Source organism: Gavia stellata, chromosome 7 (genome assembly GCF_030936135.1).
Source record: "Gavia stellata isolate bGavSte3 chromosome 7, bGavSte3.hap2, whole genome shotgun sequence".
Lineage (NCBI taxonomy): Eukaryota > Metazoa > Chordata > Aves > Gaviiformes > Gaviidae > Gavia > Gavia stellata.
In genome coordinates this window covers 24,348,178-24,367,033 of record NC_082600.1, presented here as the reverse complement: position 1 = coordinate 24,367,033, position 18,856 = coordinate 24,348,178, and the positions used below count along the sequence as shown (strand labels likewise).

The 18,856-nt window shown below is 38.8% G+C and overlaps 1 protein-coding gene across 7 annotated transcripts in view; it reads left to right on the top strand.

Moving 5' to 3' along the window:
• The window catches only part of NRXN3 (neurexin 3), a 983,888-nt gene extending 972,739 nt beyond the window's left edge, over positions 1-11,149 (top strand). For 4 of the 7 annotated variants that reach the window (XM_059819969.1, XM_059819970.1, XM_059819973.1 and 1 more), the window contains one exon: positions 10,848-11,149. In XM_059819969.1, the coding sequence (XP_059675952.1) occupies positions 10,848-11,149 (302 nt within the window). Of the gene's footprint in view, positions 1-10,223 lie in introns of all 7 variants that reach the window. The other 3 variants (XM_059819968.1, XM_059819967.1, XM_059819971.1) reach the window with 2 other exon arrangements.
• Positions 11,150-18,856: the final 7,707 nt, after the last annotated feature.

The following is an 18,856-nucleotide window of genomic DNA, read 5'->3' as shown; positions in this document are numbered from 1 at the left end:
AATTCAAGCTCAAGATAGCCACCCACTTCCACTGATTGGTGGTAGCATGGCCTTTATGATGGGTTATGAAATGATCTTGCTGGCATTCCTGATGCAAAGCTAAGGTACATGCGGTGCTTACAGCCTGCTTTTCCCATCTCCTGGAGAGATTCATCGTGACAGGGTCCTAAGCTTTATATGTAACATTTGCCCTCTCCTAAAACATCAGACAGAATAGGTTATTTTTCTGGGGTCCTGACTTCCTTCTTAGAAGGACTTTGATGTCAGAATGATGGTCTTTATCCAAGAAAAAATATGGACATCATATGTGTTGCCTAGGGAATTCAGAGGAAGCCAAGGACCCCTCTAGGACATACAGTATTTGGGATCCAGTTTTAGTAAAGAGTCAGATAGAACTGATTGGTAATGTCTTCTTGAACTTTAAATCCTTTTGTAGCATAGGAGGAACCAGTCTGTCTTACTGCTAGCAGTGATAGGCTTCCCTATGCAAAATCATATGGCCTCAGTACCAAATACTGCTAACTGGTGGGCCACCAGCAGTAATCATGGACAGCATGTCTGAATAACTGCTCACCACTTCAAATAAATATTCACTACAGCTATTCACTTTTCCAGCATAGTAGTGTATGTTTGTAGGTACTATTTCTTCACCCTTTGCTCAAGCTGATCAGCAGTTACAGGAATAAGCCCAGTCTGACTAGTCAGAAAAACAAATGCCACTCATTTCGGGAATGCCTTGGAGAGTTAGGGCCAGAGTAAGGACTGGAGTCTGAAGTTCTGAGTGTTTGATTCAATACAAGGTCATAGTCAGGTTGAAAAGCGCATCCTAGCATAGCTTACAATTTCTCCTCACCCTTTTCCCCTTCTGACTTCCCCCAGAAATGCAGAGAACCTGCTGGAATGTGCTTTGCCCTTTCTGGAGAGGCATGGATGGTATACTCTCCACCCCCCCCACCCTCCTCTGCCCACCCCCCCATGTCCTTGCTTGCTGTTCTGGTTTTCTACTTTCCCTAAATGCAACTTACTTTAAGCATGCATTATTATTAACATCCTACAGTAAAATTAAGCTATTATATAACCCATTTGTCAATCTCAGCCAATTTCTTCTATCTTTTTCTATGTCTATTTATGACGTACATCCAGACTGCACGTCCTTTTTTTTCCTCTCCATGTTTATTTTAAAAAGAAGTAATGAAAAAAAGATTTATTAAAAAAAAAAGCAACACCAGAGGGTGGTGGGGCTTTGGCCAACAATTGAAAAGAAATTTAAATGGGAGGGGGAGGGAAGGGAAGAGAATCCAATTCTTAAAAAAAAAAAAAAATCCAAATTATGAAAGTGTCCCTAGACTGCTTTGTCTGTTCCTTTCAATGTGTGCATCTGGTTCGTTCATCTTTGACGGTGTGTGGAATAATTTTTTCTTTAAAGATAAAATTTTAAAACCCCACAATTGTTCTTATCTCCCTTCTTCCTGGGAACAAAGTGCTCTTTTTCATTTTTTGCTTTTTTTTTTAGTATTTCTCCACATAGTTATATTTTGATGTATTTCTTTTCAGTGTTTGAATTTCTATCTCAGATTTGGTTTGTTCCAATCTAATAATGAAAAAAACCAAACAAAACAAAAGCGTTATGAATTGTTTTCTGCAATTTCCCCCTCTATTTCCCTCTTTAAATAAGGAACTACTTCACTGGCAGAATCCTACAGCTGTATTTTTGAGATTCTCCAGAGAATCTGAATAGAAAAGCAATCTAATTTGAGAGTGGGGAAAGGGTGTGCCAACACAGTCATTACATTTGAAACAGTGATTTGATGTGCTCAAGAAATGATTGTCTCAAATTATTGAGAATACTGATGTCAATTTGATGGACTTCAGAAAAGATGATCCTTAGAAGAAGGAGGCTGTGGGTAGCTACAGATGAAGTTGTTCTAATTCCAATGCATAAAACTAGTTTCCTTGTTTTTTTTGTTTTACTATCTGGTTATTCTTGTTGTTGTTGTTATTATTGTTGTTGTTATTGTTATTATTATTATTATTATTATTATTATTAGTTTATGTATTTTTACTGCTATTTTTAGTAGGGAAAAGTTTTAACTGTTTTTATAATTTGACAACCTTTAATGAAAATGTAAATATTAATACTATAATTATTAATTTTATGTAACTTGCATGTTGAAGAAGTTGCAGCTTAGGGTTTGTGAGATTGTCAATGTTAGAGTTCTGTTCTTTCTTTTTGTTGATGGGCATGAATATGCTCATTTGTTTTTTGTATATTGCCCATCCCTTCCTTACAGCCAGAAGCTCTAATGCTGCTAGATCACTCCGTACCGCCCTTACATGGACATGGCAACTGACTTACACATTCACTCCCATCATCTTCATCTCCTGTGTAGTACACTCATAGATTTTTACAATCCCACTCCATCCACCCTAGGCATTTTTTCTTCCCATAAGTTCCCCTCCACCACCCCTTTCTTTAGCATTGTTAAAATTTTATGTGCAGTCATCCATTCCTTAAAACACACACACACAGAAATTATAGAAAAAAAGAAAATGTTTAAAAAAATATATATCAAATTGACCAAAAAGGCAAAAAAGCAACAAACTTTGCTTTTCAAAAAACATTATATATGTAGATATGCAAACAAGCAAAAGTAAATTCTATAAAATGTACAGGATTTTTCAACTGTAATATGCTAACAACTTTACGTAAGATAAAAAAATACAACCAAAAAACAGCAGAAAAAAAACAAGTTCAAATTCGTTAAGGTGCAAGATTTTTTTCTTTTCATGTTATGTGGTGTGGATGTATGTGTTGTTGCCTCCCTGTATCGCCCTTTGTTGTAAAACAATTATATTAAAAAAGAAATAATAAACATTTTGCTAAAAAAGTTTTTAAGAAACAACAACGAAAAAAAGCAAGTTACAAGAATGTGGCAATGCTACTTGTCCAAGAGCATTCTTACACAACTTTCTTTTGTAAATTTTTCCTTTCATGCCAAAAAACATGCGGGCAATTTGTTGATGTAAGTTGACTGTTATGAAATCAATGTGGTATGCTTTCTAAATATTTTTATGTATTTTTGATGACTTTTTTTTAAAGGAAATAATGTTTTTGAGTTTCATCATTTTTTTCAGTTCTTGCAGGTTTTAATCTTTCTTTTGCTGATAAAGTGAATGACTTGTTATGTTTTTCCTTTTTCTGACCTTGTTGCTGTGGCGTTTTTATTTTCTAGTATATGGTTTTGTTTTAGGACAAATGTATAAGTTCATTTATTTATTTTTGAATCAGTTTGTATTTGCCTTTATGTTATGTGCGCTTTGTATATTGTCGATTACCAGATTGTATTGTGCATAGGAGGGGGTGAAGGAGCCTGTGGTAGTTTGCTTCTATTCTTTCTTGGTCCCTTTCTAGAGCTTTCTTTCCCCTTTCCCTTTCCCAAAATGAATCACCAGTAATGCTACTTTCTTCATGCTACTTAAATTGTATGTAACCTGGCGGTGTAGCCTTCATGTCACGTAAAAAACAATGAGACTCCTTTAGCGTTTTGGTAGCTCTCAGGGTCTTCCTACTGCAGCTCTACATCATTCCTACTTTATTCCCATGAAGGTGTTTTATTTCTATCAGTTTTCTTCATTGCTGATTATCTGCCTGATGTCCAGTCTAAATCATACTCTCAAGTGTACTCTTACCAGGTAACACACCCATCATATTATGACTAGTATCAGGTTTGCTAATATCATCCAGAAATGGTACATTTGGCAGACACTTTCCTACTGAAACTCATGTCCTGAACCTCTAAAATTTCTGTGCTTCAAAAGAGATTTGGATTAATTTCTTTAAAAAGCAAGGAGTAAAAGTTAGAAAAACCTGTACTTCCTTATAAGCACGTATGTTTTCATCATTCCTGCATAGTAATACTGTGCTCAGTAGGTATCTTAGGTTCAACTGTCAAGTCCCTTGAACAACTGATGCTGAAAACGGAACAAATTTTTATGCTGAGTAGGAAGCTGTCACCAATTAATCATAAAAGTTTAAAATAATGATGGGAGATGTAAAAGGGCATGTTTCAATTGGTTCAGAGCAGCTCAGTGTCTGGGTACCGAAATACTTGGTTTTGCTCTAGAATCCTGCCGGCAGACACGATGTCAGGTCCTCTCTGGAAGGTATTAATACCTGTTTCACTGAAATTGCACCAAGGTGACCAAGAATTTGCAGCAATGAAACACAGCCCAGCAATTAACATGGGATTCATGACATCTCAAACTCTGTACCTTCCTGTTGCTCATAAGCAACATTAGCAATATTAGGAAGTGCTGCAATAATTGATGTCTTTTAATATAGTCTGGGGGGGCTTAGGAAATGCTTTTCAACCAACTCCACCAGAAGAAGTACAGTTTTATCTAATCACTTTGAGGACTATATATTCTCTGAAAGGAAAAGGAGATATTTGAGATGAAAAAAAGTTGCAGTATTCCATTGTGGAAATGACGTTTTTCTCTCAACTACTGACTGTCAATTGCAATTAAATCAGACTGCAAAGAGTAGAAAATATTAAGAATGTTCATCTACTAGGTTTCGTGTTAGCATCATCTTTCCTGTGAATCAGGGACTGTGTTTGAATAATTTCCCCTTTTTATCCTCAGAAGACTCAAAGGAGGATTAAATAAAACACCATTAGACTGAAATTTATGAACTCAGTCATTTAACAAGGAATTACTGTGTTGATACAGAAAGGAAAAAGGTAAGGAATTATTTTCTGTGGCAAGTATTTCATACTGGAAGTGGAGTCAAACTTCAGAAGAACAGCATAAGAATGAAATGAAAATGACCAACTTTGGATGCAGAATTTCAAGTGCCTGCAGAAATGGATGAGTTGTGCAGCCTTTATGGGCGGCATTTAAAAGCTCTTCAGCCACAGCTGGAAAAGAGAGGGACAATAAGGGTGTGTCCCTTATCGTCATCAGAAGATGAATCTTTCAGGCTTCATTTTTGTGTGCCTTTTGTCCTGTTTCGGTTTGATACCTGAGACACCAGTGAAGTAGTTGTGGCTCTAAAGATGAAAGCCGGCAGCTGCTACAGTTCTTCAGGGGTTTTTTTGAGGTGGTTTTTTTTTGGTGCCCTCTGCATTCATGACTCGCCCACAACATCCTCACAGTTCATAAGGCTTCTATTAAATTTTTAACATTCCGTCTTTTCCAGTGGCCGAGAACTCTAACTGGAGATCAGCCCCAGAGGTATGAATTATATATCTATAGATACACTCATAAAGCAAAAAGCAGGGCAGCTCCAAGGCTAAAGTAGACCTTTTATATCCCCAATGATCTTGGTAGTTTAAAGAAAAGCACAACTCCATGAAGATCGTATATGTGTTAGATTTAAAGGCTAACTTTTAAGGAATATATGCACATGGTGTTTGCTTTGTGCAATGAGAAGGCCAAGCAGAGCACTGGACTGCTCAGTATAAGGTTTCCCACCTCACAGACCTCAGTTCTCTCAGTGCTGCTTCTAGTTTGCTGTTCAGTAATTTTTTTGCAATTATACTGTAGATGGGCAAACTAATTTTGCGTCTATATCACTGCAGAGGAAACCATTTTATCTGTTTCCCTTTTGTTCAATTCTTTAGCATTGTGTTGTCAACAGAAGCTTTTTTCAAACCATATTTCTGTTTGGAAAACATCCATTCCCTGCTTAGGAGAGAAAGCACAGAGTACATGGAAAAAATAAATCTGGAAAATCCTTGTGAAATCTTTGGATTGCTAAAGTAATCCTGGACTTGCAGCATGCCAGCGAACACTGTTAACTGCTGCTTAACAGCCAACAGACGAAAGAGGGGAAGAAACCTGTAACTACCAGGAAACAACCCATATCATCCACAAACAGAATCTAAGTCTCATATGAATATTTGTTTTGAAGTCATGGCCCAAACTGGGTGTCAGCCTTGCCATTTTTTTTAAGCACAGAACAGTTTGGAAATTAAAACTGTATGTTTTATTCAAGGCTGCAAAGTGTTAATTTTGCTATTGAAAAAATGGTAGACGCTATGAGAAAATAAAAACTTCAGACAGGAAAATGCAAACATAAAACGTATCTCAAAAGTATTTCCCTTCCAAATTGTCATGTAAAGTTTTTCAGGGGCTTCTCTTCAGCTTTTTCTAGAGATGCAAATCTTTAAAGCATTTGCCTTCCACAGCAAACCTTTCAGAGATTCTTGGCAACCGCGTGGCACTTTGTCTTTTAAATATTTCAGCGCTTACCTTTAAACCAACCTGGGGCCCTGGGCAAGAGGCACCACTTCTCCGTCAAAGGACCACTGGCTCTAGGCAGCTTCCTGCTGCCTCAGCTGTCATTTTGTGAACGATGGTTCCCCCTACACGCACACTTATTATCTGCCTGTCATCAGAGTCCCCCTTGTGTCTCTTAGGAGCAGAAATGTAGTACCAGCGATAGAGTTGTTTGCAGGTATGATAGGAAAGTTTGCACTCGCTCCCCTCCATACCTATTGGTGATCACGTTTCTCACACTTTTCTGCGAGGTTTTCAGAATTTACATTCCCTGTTATCCTTAAATAACACATTTCTTTTTGACTGAGTGGCATTTTTAGCATGCCATTTTAAAGGATGTTTTAACTCCTCTATAAATCATATACCCCAAGAAGTATTCATTGTGCTTGCATCCTGATAGACCTACAACTTCTAGCTTGCTGTGCATTTTGCATAGGTGCCTAACATACCAATAAAACAGAAGCCAGATTTGATACCTAGAGTGCTTTTTCTGAGTTAGCTTCTCCCACACAGCTTTTTTGCAGTCACACAGTTTCTTCCGTAACAGACAGAAAAATGAAAAATTCAAAGCACCATTACCACCCTTACAGCCATCTCCCTGATACTCCCCAACAGTATGTTGTCTTAAGTAAATGTAACAAATGAACTCCTTGATGGAGAATTGATTCCTAATGAAGGACGTTTAACAGTCTCTTTATTTCTTTAGTATACAGGTAAAAATAGTATGGATCATTGGACAATTTGGAATAAAACTAAACATAAGATTAAATAACTCTATGGGAAATCAAAGTTAGTCCAGTCTTCCTGGTATGAAAGTTATTTCTCTTCTCACATACATTGGGAGATTAAAACTTTGTAGAACTCATTCCTGATTCTGTCCTTTGTCTTCCATCCAACAGACTTGCTGGAATCAAAAAGCTCCGATATGCTCTCCATCACTTATGTGAAACACCACTTACAATAGCAACTCTATCAACTTTTTTAACATTTCAGGAAGACCATGATCGTTTTTGTAGTTGCAGTAGTCTTGATCATTGGCTCAAGTCCTCGACAGCAACAAAAACTGTAGAACTATGACCTAGTTTTAAAGGCAAGGGTTACTGGGGCAAAAGAAAGGTCTTCATATTAAATGTAAGATATTTCTGATTCCTTCAGGAACATTAATTGTTAATAGGACCAAAAGAATTTCTCTTTGGAAGAAAACGGCCCAAAATATTGCCCCAGTGGGTGGCAGATCACCTGCATACTGGTGCTGTGTGCCAGTATAATACATTTTAAGAACAAAGGCACTTCAAAGCTCTAGATGAGCAATTAAAAGCTGCCAAGCTGATTTTTTTCCAATTGGGTGTCACAGATGGTGAATGAAAATCACAGATGAATACTACTTTTTAACAGCAAAGCACTGATCTTAAAAAATAATTTATAGGGACACTACCTATCCCTGACTTTCTGGAGCTTAAATTCCCCACTCATGCAATTTGATGTAATGCGTACTTAAATCCTGTTATTTTTATTCATTTTTTACCAGACTCACAGATGATCTTTCCCTCTGAGGCATACTCCAAGTTTATCCTGAGACCACCCATTTGCAAAGATTATAGATGCCCTACTCTAGCCATGGGTAGGGCTTCTGGACATATATAAATCATATTAGTTGCTCTAGTTTCTACATTGCACAGAAGCAGCTCAGGTGCATGAGCACAAAATGCCGTGTAGCCATTTGGCAGACTACACTTTCTGCTTTTTACATAAATTTTTTGAAGATAGGTAGTTTGAAGAAATTGGCATTACTTTACACATATGATACTTATTTCTTTGTCCTTTATCCAGTAACAAAAGTGGTACGAACATGCTGAGGAAGCTCAGAAAACAAAGCAACATATTCAAATTGGCCCTTTGTATCTTAGCTTTTGCATGAAAGTATGCAAAGTCCCACATTTCTTATTTTGGCCTAATTTCTACCCTGGTACCTCTGAGATAAATCTGACTGTTTCAATTGATTAAACTGTGTCACCACTTAGTTTCTCATTAAGGATGAGAATAAGCCATATTGCTAGTTCAGCTGTCCAGATTTAATCAAACTGTTAAGTACCTTTTTCAGTATATTGCTATCTTCAATATTTAATTTGTTCAAATATATTGCTCTCCAAGTATATTTAGAAGGGATTATGATTTTACACTATATTCTTTATAGAACTCCCATGGACATTGCTAGCAGTATTCAATGGGAAACCAGTTCATGTAGTATGTAGTGTAGACAGGAGAGAGCAGAATTTTGACCCTGATGACATTCGGCATTGTAACAATGCCAAACTGCTCATTAGCAGTTATTAATACATAAGTAAAAGCCAGAATTATTTATTTAGAAGCTAAAATTCCTTTTGCATCTCTTTCCTTAAGCAATGGTGAGTGTAAATCAAAATTTCCCATGCATTAGGAATACTTCTTACTGAGTTGCGCTCCTTCCAACCAATCTAGATGACTACTCATGGTGTCAGATGAACTCTTCAGTTTATATTTAAAGCAGCTAAGTGAAGTTGCTAGCCAAAGAAAAATTACCAAAGGGAGAATTTATACGCAAACTTTCAAAAGCAATATGGTGCACCCTAAAAAAGTGTCGGTAACCTGTATGTCAGCAGAAGACTATGTAATCTGAACTAAATGAATTAGATAAAGTAATTATGCCTCCACATCAGAATAAAACAGTGGAGTGTTAATTACCCATAGGCTCAAAAGTAGAAGTACAGTCATATTACAATATATAGACCAAACAGGACTACTACCCTAAAAGTAGCAATATTGCTGCTCAGAAACCAAATCTTAGAAATGATGCACTGATTTTCTTGTTTCAATTGCAGCTTATACTGTGATAAGGTACAAATGTTATAGCTATAGCTTTGTTGTTCTACTTCAAGAGTAGACCATAAGTCCGCCTCATTTTTAGTCCTCTGTATGCAGGTAACCATCATGTTAGGAAAAACTAGCCCTGGTCACAGCTATTTGCATATCAAGAAGTAACAGTAGGTGTGAAGACAACTTCTGCAGTACACTCCTGGGCTCAAGTGTTAATTTGGGTCATCAGAGTCCTTATTCAGTTATATCATCAATCACAATAAAGTCTATCTTTAATCAAATTATAGTAAAAGAATATCAAGAAGAACCGAAGATGAAGATAGTATGACATCAGTAGCCCCAAAAGATGCAAGGAAAGGGACATCCCTAGTGTTGAACAGAATGGTAAAGAAAGATTAAAAAGAGATGAACAAGCATTGAGTAGAGCTCTGTACCTTCATGGACCCCAGTAAGTACTTGGTTCTTTTTCCATCCCTCACTTTCATGAACTTTACCACAATTTAAAAACCAAGCAACAAAGAAGAAATGGATGAATGGGAAAGGCCTTAGGGAAGGGCCTTAAAAACTGCTACGGAAGGTGAGCAGACTTGAATGGCAGAGAGGAAATACCAATGTTGCTTTAAATGAAAAGGATCAGAGGAGGAAGAACTGGCAAGATGAGTGGTAAAATCCATCTAGGAGAACATTGCTCTATGGAAGTCTAAAATAATTCATTTAAACAGTCTTGTAACCAAATGCTTAAGAAAGGTAACTACCAAAAATTGATGTCCCCAGAGTCACTTGAGAGTATCCTCAAAAATCAAAAACTTTGGGTCCCAAAAAATTCAGAGTATTTCACTGTACATACCTAGCATAGGCTGAAAGAGGGAGGAAATGGAACATGCAGTTTACCAAGGTAAAAGCAGGGTGGGAGGGAAGAATGAAAGGCACCCACAGGAAAGTATGTTGGTAGTGTAGTGAGGGCAAGAAACCTGATCCCTGACATAATGCCTAAATCCTCTCTCGCCCTTGAGTTAAGTGAATTCAAAATGATGCACTGTGTCATTAAATTGTACTAATCTTCTTTTTTTTTCTCTTTTCCATCCCAGGAGGTGAATTAGTTATCCCTCTACTTGTAGAAGACCCTTTAGATATCCCTCCTATTGCTACTCGTGCACCTTTCATTACACTTCCCCCTACCTTTCGTCCCCTCCTCACCATTATTGAGACCACCAAAGATTCCCTGTCCATGACCTCTGAGGCGGGGTTACCTTGCTTGTCGGACCAAGGCAGCGATGGTTGTGATGATGATGGCTTGGTGATATCTGGGTATGGCTCAGGGGAAACCTTTGACTCTAACCTACCCCCTACTGATGATGAAGATTTTTACACCACCTTCTCCTTGGTAACAGATAAGAGTCTTTCCACTTCAATCTTCGAAGGTGGCTACAAAGCACACGCACCCAAGTGGGAATCCAAGGACTTTAGACCTAACAAAGTCTCCGAAACTGGTAGGACTACTACCACGTCTTTGTCCCCTGAGCTGATCCGCTCCACAGCTTCGTCCTCGACTGGGATGGTGCCCAAATTGCCAGCCGGCAAAATGAATAACCGTGAGCTCAAACCCCAGCCTGACATAGTCTTGCTTCCGTTGCCCACTGCCTATGAGCTAGACAGCACAAAGCTGAAGAGCCCGCTAATCACTTCCCCCATGTTCCGTAATGTGCCCACAGCAAACCCCACGGAGCCAGGAATCAGACGGGTTCCGGGGGCCTCAGAGGTGGTCCGCGAGTCGAGCAGCACAACGGGGATGGTCGTCGGCATTGTGGCTGCTGCCGCCCTCTGCATCCTCATCCTCCTGTACGCCATGTACAAGTACAGGAACAGGGACGAGGGGTCCTATCAGGTGGACGAGACACGGAACTACATCAGCAACTCAGCCCAGAGCAACGGCACGCTCGTGAAGGAGAAGCAGCAGAGCTCAAAGAGCGGCCACAAGAAACAGAAAAACAAGGACAAAGAGTATTATGTGTAAAAAAGAATACTTATTTATATATAAATATATAAATACTTAATGAGATTTAACTGAAATATCAGAACCATTGCAGCGAACGAGATTGGGAGATATCGTTTGTGGGAAAAAGTATTGGGAAAAAAAATTTCAGCAGTGACTGTTAATGTCTCAGTCATCGCTTGGAGTCAGCAAACTCTGCTCTAATGTATTATAAAGCACACTTAGTGTTCTGGAGATGGCGCGCACAGCTCTGCTCTGTTAGTGAACTTGGACGTCTCCAAATCTCCTCCTCCGCTGAACTTTCTGCAAAGGTAGAAGACTTCATGGCTTACTTGTTTCATATCTCCAAGTGAGTCTTTAACAATGTTCGTGATCCCTGACTGTATCGATAATTTTTCAGTTTACTTATTTAAAAAAAAAGGAAGGAAAAAGAAAAAAATGCAAACATTATTAAACAACAAAAAAATATTGAACAAACTGATCTGGCCATGTCCAGCACGCATATAATTTTTCAAGATTGGAGGAGGGGAATAAATGATTTTGGAGATTGTTGGTTTTTTGGTTTGGTTTGGTTTGGTTTGGTTTCTTGGGTTGTTTTTTGTTTGGTTTTTTTTGGTTACCTTTGGGTGTGGGAGGGAAGCATGGAGAGGAATGGTGTGGGGGGTGAACCAGGACATGAGTTGAGAAGAAATCTCAGAAAAAAAATAATCCATAATAAATAAGGAGAGACTATTGCCATATATGAACTCAAAAGCTACCCATGGTGTTTACTCTGCATATCTGATTGTGTTGTCTCTAGAATCAGTCGTCTTGCAGTAAATTGTTTGCTAACAATGCAGTGAAAGTGTCTGATGGGTGGTGCTGAAGAAAATTATCATGGAAAGCTGGTTCCCTTGGATCTGGCTCCAGTATTTGCAATTGAGCGGAAGAATAGATGGGTTTGGGTCTGTTCTGATCAGTCATTGGCTTTATTTGAGAATATCTCTTAGTATGCATTAGCACAGCCAAACTATGGTTAAAGGGATTTGAAGAGTCAAAAAAGAATGCTTAAAAAATGGTTAACCATTCTGAGCTGAATATACCACGCAAAAATAAAGGAGCCTTCCTCTGGGTTCTGGTTCTGCAACTGATTGCAATGCATGCAAAAAATAAATCAGTTTAATAAAAAAAGAGATCAGAAAGACACCACTGGAGTTCAACTTATGACAAGACCCACAAATGTCAGAAAAGCTAAACACTTGTAAAAGAATGCAAAATACATAGGTTTTTTGATGTAAAATTGTTTTTCGTATGTAATATTTTAATTTTGTAGCTTGACATTTCAGATCATCTCTGTCTTTCCATTTGCCCTATTCTCCCTTTTCCTTCTCTTTTATATAAAAGAAAATAAATAAAGCTGCTGTGACACACAAAAAATAATAAAGAAAAAGAAATTTAATAATATTATATATATATACACACAGATATATTTATCATGGTATGTTTGATGGGACGACTGGAACAGAAGTTCTGTTATGGTCTTAATGTGGAATGAGAATGTTCTTGAAGAAAAAAGTAAAACAAAACAGACAACAAAAGCAAACCTTAAAATGTGAAGAGAGTGTGTGTTTTAGCTTTGTCACAGTTACCTGTGTCAAAAAAAAAAACAAACAAAATTTTGTTTACATATTTTACTACTATTTTTTTTGCTAGTATAATTTCTATATGGATACCCTGATGATTTATATACTGCTTTACGGTTAAATTGGGAATGTCTTTTGTTTTTATTTAACTTATTTAATTTGGTTGTTTGGTTTCTACATTTTCCCAGCTATTGTGAAAAGGATTGTCTTACTGTACAGAACAATAGATAGCCAGGTGGTTTTACGGCCATGCCTATCATGTGCAAAAAAAAACAAATCAGGGAGATAGAGACAGAGAGACAGAGAGGAAAACAACAAAAAACCAAGATGGATTGAGAACTCTGGAATATCAGAAATGTACACTTTTTCTGTATACGGATGAAAACTAATCAGCTGTTTAGGTTTAGAAATCTAACTCTTGCTGGTGTTTATAAGTCGCATGAATATTTGACTTTGAAGAAGTGTCATCAAATACACACACGCACATGGGAACTTAAATTCAAAAAAACCAACCTTCTCAAACATTTAGAGAAGATGTTTTCATGTTAACAAATATTTTCAGTGCGTGTATGTGTGTGTGTGTGGTGCGTGTGCGTGTGCGCGAGGTTGAGCTTTTCTTTCCTTTTTTATTTTTTATACTAAAAAGAAAAAAAAAGACAGGTTTTAAAAAGGTATGAAAGCACGATTTTAGATGACTTAACTGGCTGAAACTATATAAAGTTGATTATATCTTGATGTCTGTAAAAGATTGCTGTTCTTGGAGTCTTGGAGTCTTGTGAAATGATTTCCTGCTTTCTTTCTTCCTTTCCTTTTTGCTTTCCTTTTTTAAGTTAAGGGAAAAAGATTTACACTTTCCTTTTTTTGTGTAAGTTTCTATTGGACAGTTTTTGGGAACATGTGCATTTCTGTATGTGGGCTTCTACCATATCCCTGTTGCTTTATGGACAACCTTAAGAATTTTTATTTGATTTATTGTGATGTTATTGCTTCTTTTCCCTTTCTTTTTCTTCTTCCTTTTTGATTCTTTTTCTTTTCTTATTTGCATTTTGTTTAAAGATATGCTTAGCAATAAAATGTTCTTCCCAAAGCCCTGGATGTTGCTGGGTTTTTATTTCCGAAAGACTTCAGGGAAATTCCAAACCTTTAAAGGTGAAAAGTAGTCTGTGAAGCAGGTATCCCCCATCTCATGGGAGTGTCTAGCTACAGATTATAGAATCATGTTCTTGTTTGCATTCTTTCATTAGTCCAATGAATCTTCTTTCCTTTGCAGGTTCATAAATCCAACTTGAGTGTGGGGTCTACCTCACAGCTCTCCCAACCCCTTGTCCCTCACCACCACTTCAGTGTGGTAAAGAGTAGTTCTCTGGAATATGGGTTTCAGTGACCTCAGATAAAAGCATACCTAAGACATTGACTTAGTATGCCCTTTCTAATATGCTGCCTGTTTTCAGTCTCCCTTTGAAGTGTGTAGCTCTTCCCATGACATTTATGGGATTCATAATTCCTCTTCTATGGCCATGAGTCTATGTTTGATGCACTCCAGCAGCTGAATCCTTTTGGGGATTTGGCTAGCCAACTTGATACAGAAAAGTGGTCACATCATTTTGTATGAGGATCCTACTTAGGTCCTCCAAATTCATCTATGACTTTCCACTCACTACCTAAGGAACATAGTTTACTTACTTTGGGTGCTATGCATCAGATTTAGGGTCCTAAAGTAGACGATCTGAGTGTTAACTTCTTTCCAGGTAGGCTCTGAGGCTCCCAAAACCCCTATCACCGCTGCTGCCAGCCCCTTTTTGTCCTACTGGACATTACAGTGTATTATGAGTCTGACCATCATGCAAAATTTCCAGTATCTTGTCTTTCTTTAGCAAGTTGTGCAGAACTTCAGTTCACAGTAGTAGGATTTTTTCAAATCGGATCTTCCCAAGCTACCTGCAAGATTTGACTTTTTAGAGGCATCTGGAGGTCAGCCAAATGAGTGTTTCACAGCCCTTTCATTTTTCAACCAAGGATGAATTCACTTCCCCCTCCCCCCCCCTCCCCCGGCAGAATCCACAGCTCTTTTGAGCAGTGTTTTCCACAGGTTTCATTTACAACAAAATTAGACTCAGGATAAACTGATTGTTCAGTTATTCCCTGTGATTTTCTACATTGTTTTTGCTCACATGTTTGCATGGGTGAGAATATGTATATATATGTACATGTGAGGTTTTTTTAATTTTACTGTTTTCAGTTCTTTTATGACTCATGTTCTAACACCTTACACATCCTCACAAGTCTCAAAACCACAGATTCTGGTCTAAACTCCACTTTCATTTCTCTTGCAAGATCCTGAAATTGCTGGGTGATGACTGGTACCTAATATTCCCAGTACTGGAGCAGTCAGCTGGCACGTGGGAGATCTAGGTCTGAACTTCATCGCCTCTTTTAATACTGCAGAAAATTTCCTTATCACCAAGCAGTTGGTGTTCTGAGAAAAGCATTTTTATTTTTTTTCTCAGTGCTTTTCTCAAAACCTGTTATACTTCATATCATTATGAAACATTATGTGAAGCAAGAAATTTCAGCCTGATTTACCCTAACCCTCTGGCTATAGTCACTCTTTTTTTCATTCTCTCTGTCACCTAATGACCATTTTATTACTTAGGCTAAATGAAGGTGTGAGAAAGGAGATTTCATTGTTGCCTAAAAGGGATTATTGAGTGTCTTTGTCTGATCACAGAATCATAGAATTGCTGAGGTTGAAAGGGACCTCTGGAGATCATCTAATCCAAGCACTACCTCCCCAAAGTAGGGTCAGCTACAGCAAGTTGTCTGAGACTGTGTCCAGTCAGGATTTTAATATCTCCACATATAAAATCCACAACCTCTCTGGGCAACCTCTTCTAGTGTGACAACCCTCATTGTAAACAATTTCTGTTGTGGTTAGATGAAATATAATGTTTCTTAATTTGTGCCCATTCCCTCTTACCTTTTTTCTGGCTACCACTGAGAAGATCCTGGCTCCCTCTTCTTTACAACCTCCCTCTAGGTGTTTATACATATTGATAAGATTCCCTGTAAGACTTCTCTTCTGCAAACTGAGCAGTCCCAGCTCTCTCAGCCTCTCCTTGTACAACAGATGCTGCAATCCCTTATTCATCTTCATGGCCTTTTGCTGGACTCACCCCAGTATCTGCAAAATCTGGAGCAGACACGATTTCCCTACCACCATCACTGAGCTAGGGATATAGCTCTTTTCAAGGACCAGGGCTTGGCAGTTGCTCCTCTTCTCATCATTTTCTACTGGTAAACAACAACCCACTTACTGTATCTCTTTTTGAAGATCCCTGTCTTAGACACCTGGTTCTACTCTTCCCAAAACTGTTCATCACATCTCTGCTTATTGCACAGTTGCAGAGTTTCTTTACAAGTGCTGAGACGAGGCACGAAGATCTGAGCACTGATGGGCTCTAGCCTTCTCAGTGCTGGTGCTGCGGGAAAGGACTAGTGAAGAGCAGCTTCGATTCTGGTTCCTTTTCCAGATATTTCTGTTTATGCCTCTAGGCTGGGAAGGAGGGCAGAGATGCTGCTCTCCTCTGCAGTTGCCATGCCTGGCTGCTTTTCTTCCCCAAAAAAAGTGAGAAAATACTGATCAGACAGTTTTGTGATAGTGATTAAAAACCAAATCTCCCTCCCCCTCAACTCCACAGTGGAAGTATCTTCAGTCATAAGGTGGTGATGACATCCAAGGAAGGCAAAGACACATGAATTATAATTAATGGATGTGACTTGACACTTAAAGCCAAAGCTAAACCTGTTACTTTTATGGAGATGCAGGTTTTAAAGCTATCAGTCTGGAAGGGGCATGCAAGATCACAAAGTCCTGTCAAGTGCCCTATGAGCACACACAGACAGTTACATACAGCTGTTGCCATTTTATCATACACCGTCCCTAGCTGACAAGGTTGGCACTGGCTCCCTGGAAGAATTTTCTCATATGGTAGAACAAATCACTGCCTTTCCCTCCCTACATGCAAGTGGTGACAAAGAGAGGGAAAGGCAACAAGATTTGCCTTCCAGCTGTCAGCATCACAGGATCTTCTTGGGTGAGCAGAGACACCAGCATGAGAAGAAAGACTATTGCCTGCTGTTTGGCTCCCTGGCTGGGACCCTGGCTGGGGTCTGAGAGCACATTTGCCAAGATGGTAATGAAGTATTGCAACCAGGGGTGTCAGGAGGTTGGGGTGTGAGGTCTTCACTGATTCTTACTCCGTATTAGAGAAGGTTTCCCCACAGTAGTGAAGTTTGTTGGGTTCTTAAGAAACAAAATTGGAACCTCTTATTCAATTCGTTAAAACACTGCCTTACATATAGCAAGCTATCGCACTCTGGTTTCTCTTCAGACCATACATGTTGCACAGTGCGATATATCCTGTCTGTCCCCAAATGTTCCTGATAACTCACTTTCTCTGGAGAGCCTGTTCGTGTTGTCTTTCACAGACCAGCAAATACAGTGCCATTCAAGGTAAATTTTCAGTAAATGGTTGGTCTGCAGGGATTCGGTGTTTATAATTTGGGCACATGGATTGCATGAGAGAGGAACAGAGAACACACATGCAAGAGATTATGTTGGACTGCATATAGCTGAAAAAGGGCTTAATTTTTCAAGGTATTAAGGTGGCTAATTCTTGTTGAAAACATGGGAAATCAGGTACATAAATACCTTTAAAAATTGAGGCCATTTCAGCGTAGTAGTCAGATAAAGTTAATTAGCTAGTGTTAATTGCTTGTGCCTTTGCAGTACCGAATGGTGTAGGCAAGTGGTGGACAAGGTTCTGTTCTCTCTCCCTTACATGAGGTTTACAGAACTCACCTGCCTTCAGAGTGGGAGTCAAAATGAAAGATAGCTCAGGTCTGCTGTAAATTACCTGGGGAAAAGTCCATTTCAACATGCTAGGATGGAGCTGCATGAGCATATTGTTTCCTTAAATTCAACTGAAGCAGACAAAAAAAAAAAAAAATTCACATTGTTCCATACTTTGTAGAAACCCAACAGAAGCACAAACCTGTACTCCTGCCACCAAGAACAACTTAAAGCTACTCAGCAAGAGTTTTCATCTACCACTCCATGCATCTCCTTTGTCCACCTGCTCACAGAGGACGACCAAGGGGCAATGTCCACATGGTGTTGGCAAAATCCTGAGCAAGCAGCTGGGAAAACCTTAGGCACACTTTTCTTCAATGGCTCATAAGCCGGGCACTATGCCTAACAGCTTTGGCTGGTGCACATGGAAAATTAAACTCACTGGAAAAGATTTTTCAAAAAATATAGATATATTTAATAATGCTGCCAAAGCCTTTGGAACACTATGAAAAAATTCACTCAGAGAGCATTTGGATTTCAAGAGTAGTTACATAAAGTGTTAAAAAACTGGACCACAAAACAGGACTGAATCACACCATGGAAACAAAAGTGGAAATGGGAAAAGTGAAGGCTCTGAAAACCACCAGTGATTATATCTGAATTACTTCCTTGGCTCAGATAGTTCTTCACAATTCTCAGTCTTATAGCTTGGCCCAGTAATGTACAGTCAGTACTACCAAGTGGTGGTAACAAGAAGTCTTTGGTAGAAGGGGCAAAGAGGTAAATGGAAGAATCATTCACGGGGTGATGAGGAACCCCCTTCTGAGGAACGGTTTCCAAGGGCTATTTGTAAGAGCAAATGAAGAGGGAGAGACAGAGCCTGCATGCAGTGCACAGCCATGCACTCAGTAAAGCAGTAGGTGAAGAACAGGATTTTGATTACCAAAGCCAAGAATGCATGAGCTGAGCTGCCAGGGCTAAGAGTGTTTATGTAACTTGAATCAAGCCCTTTTCTCCACATGCATTATGAACCAGAGTTTACTTGCACCACTGTTTTCTCCCCCAGAATCCCAACCTTACCCAGGCATGAGGAGCAGGACACTCTTTCAGTAGGTCTATTTGAACTCTCTAAGTATTTGATCTCTACCACTTCTTCTGCATCGTATGTTTGATGATTATTCATTTCTGCATGTTCCCTGAGTCACAGACATTAATTTACATCCATAGTTCCCTTATGAGCTGATACTAGTATCT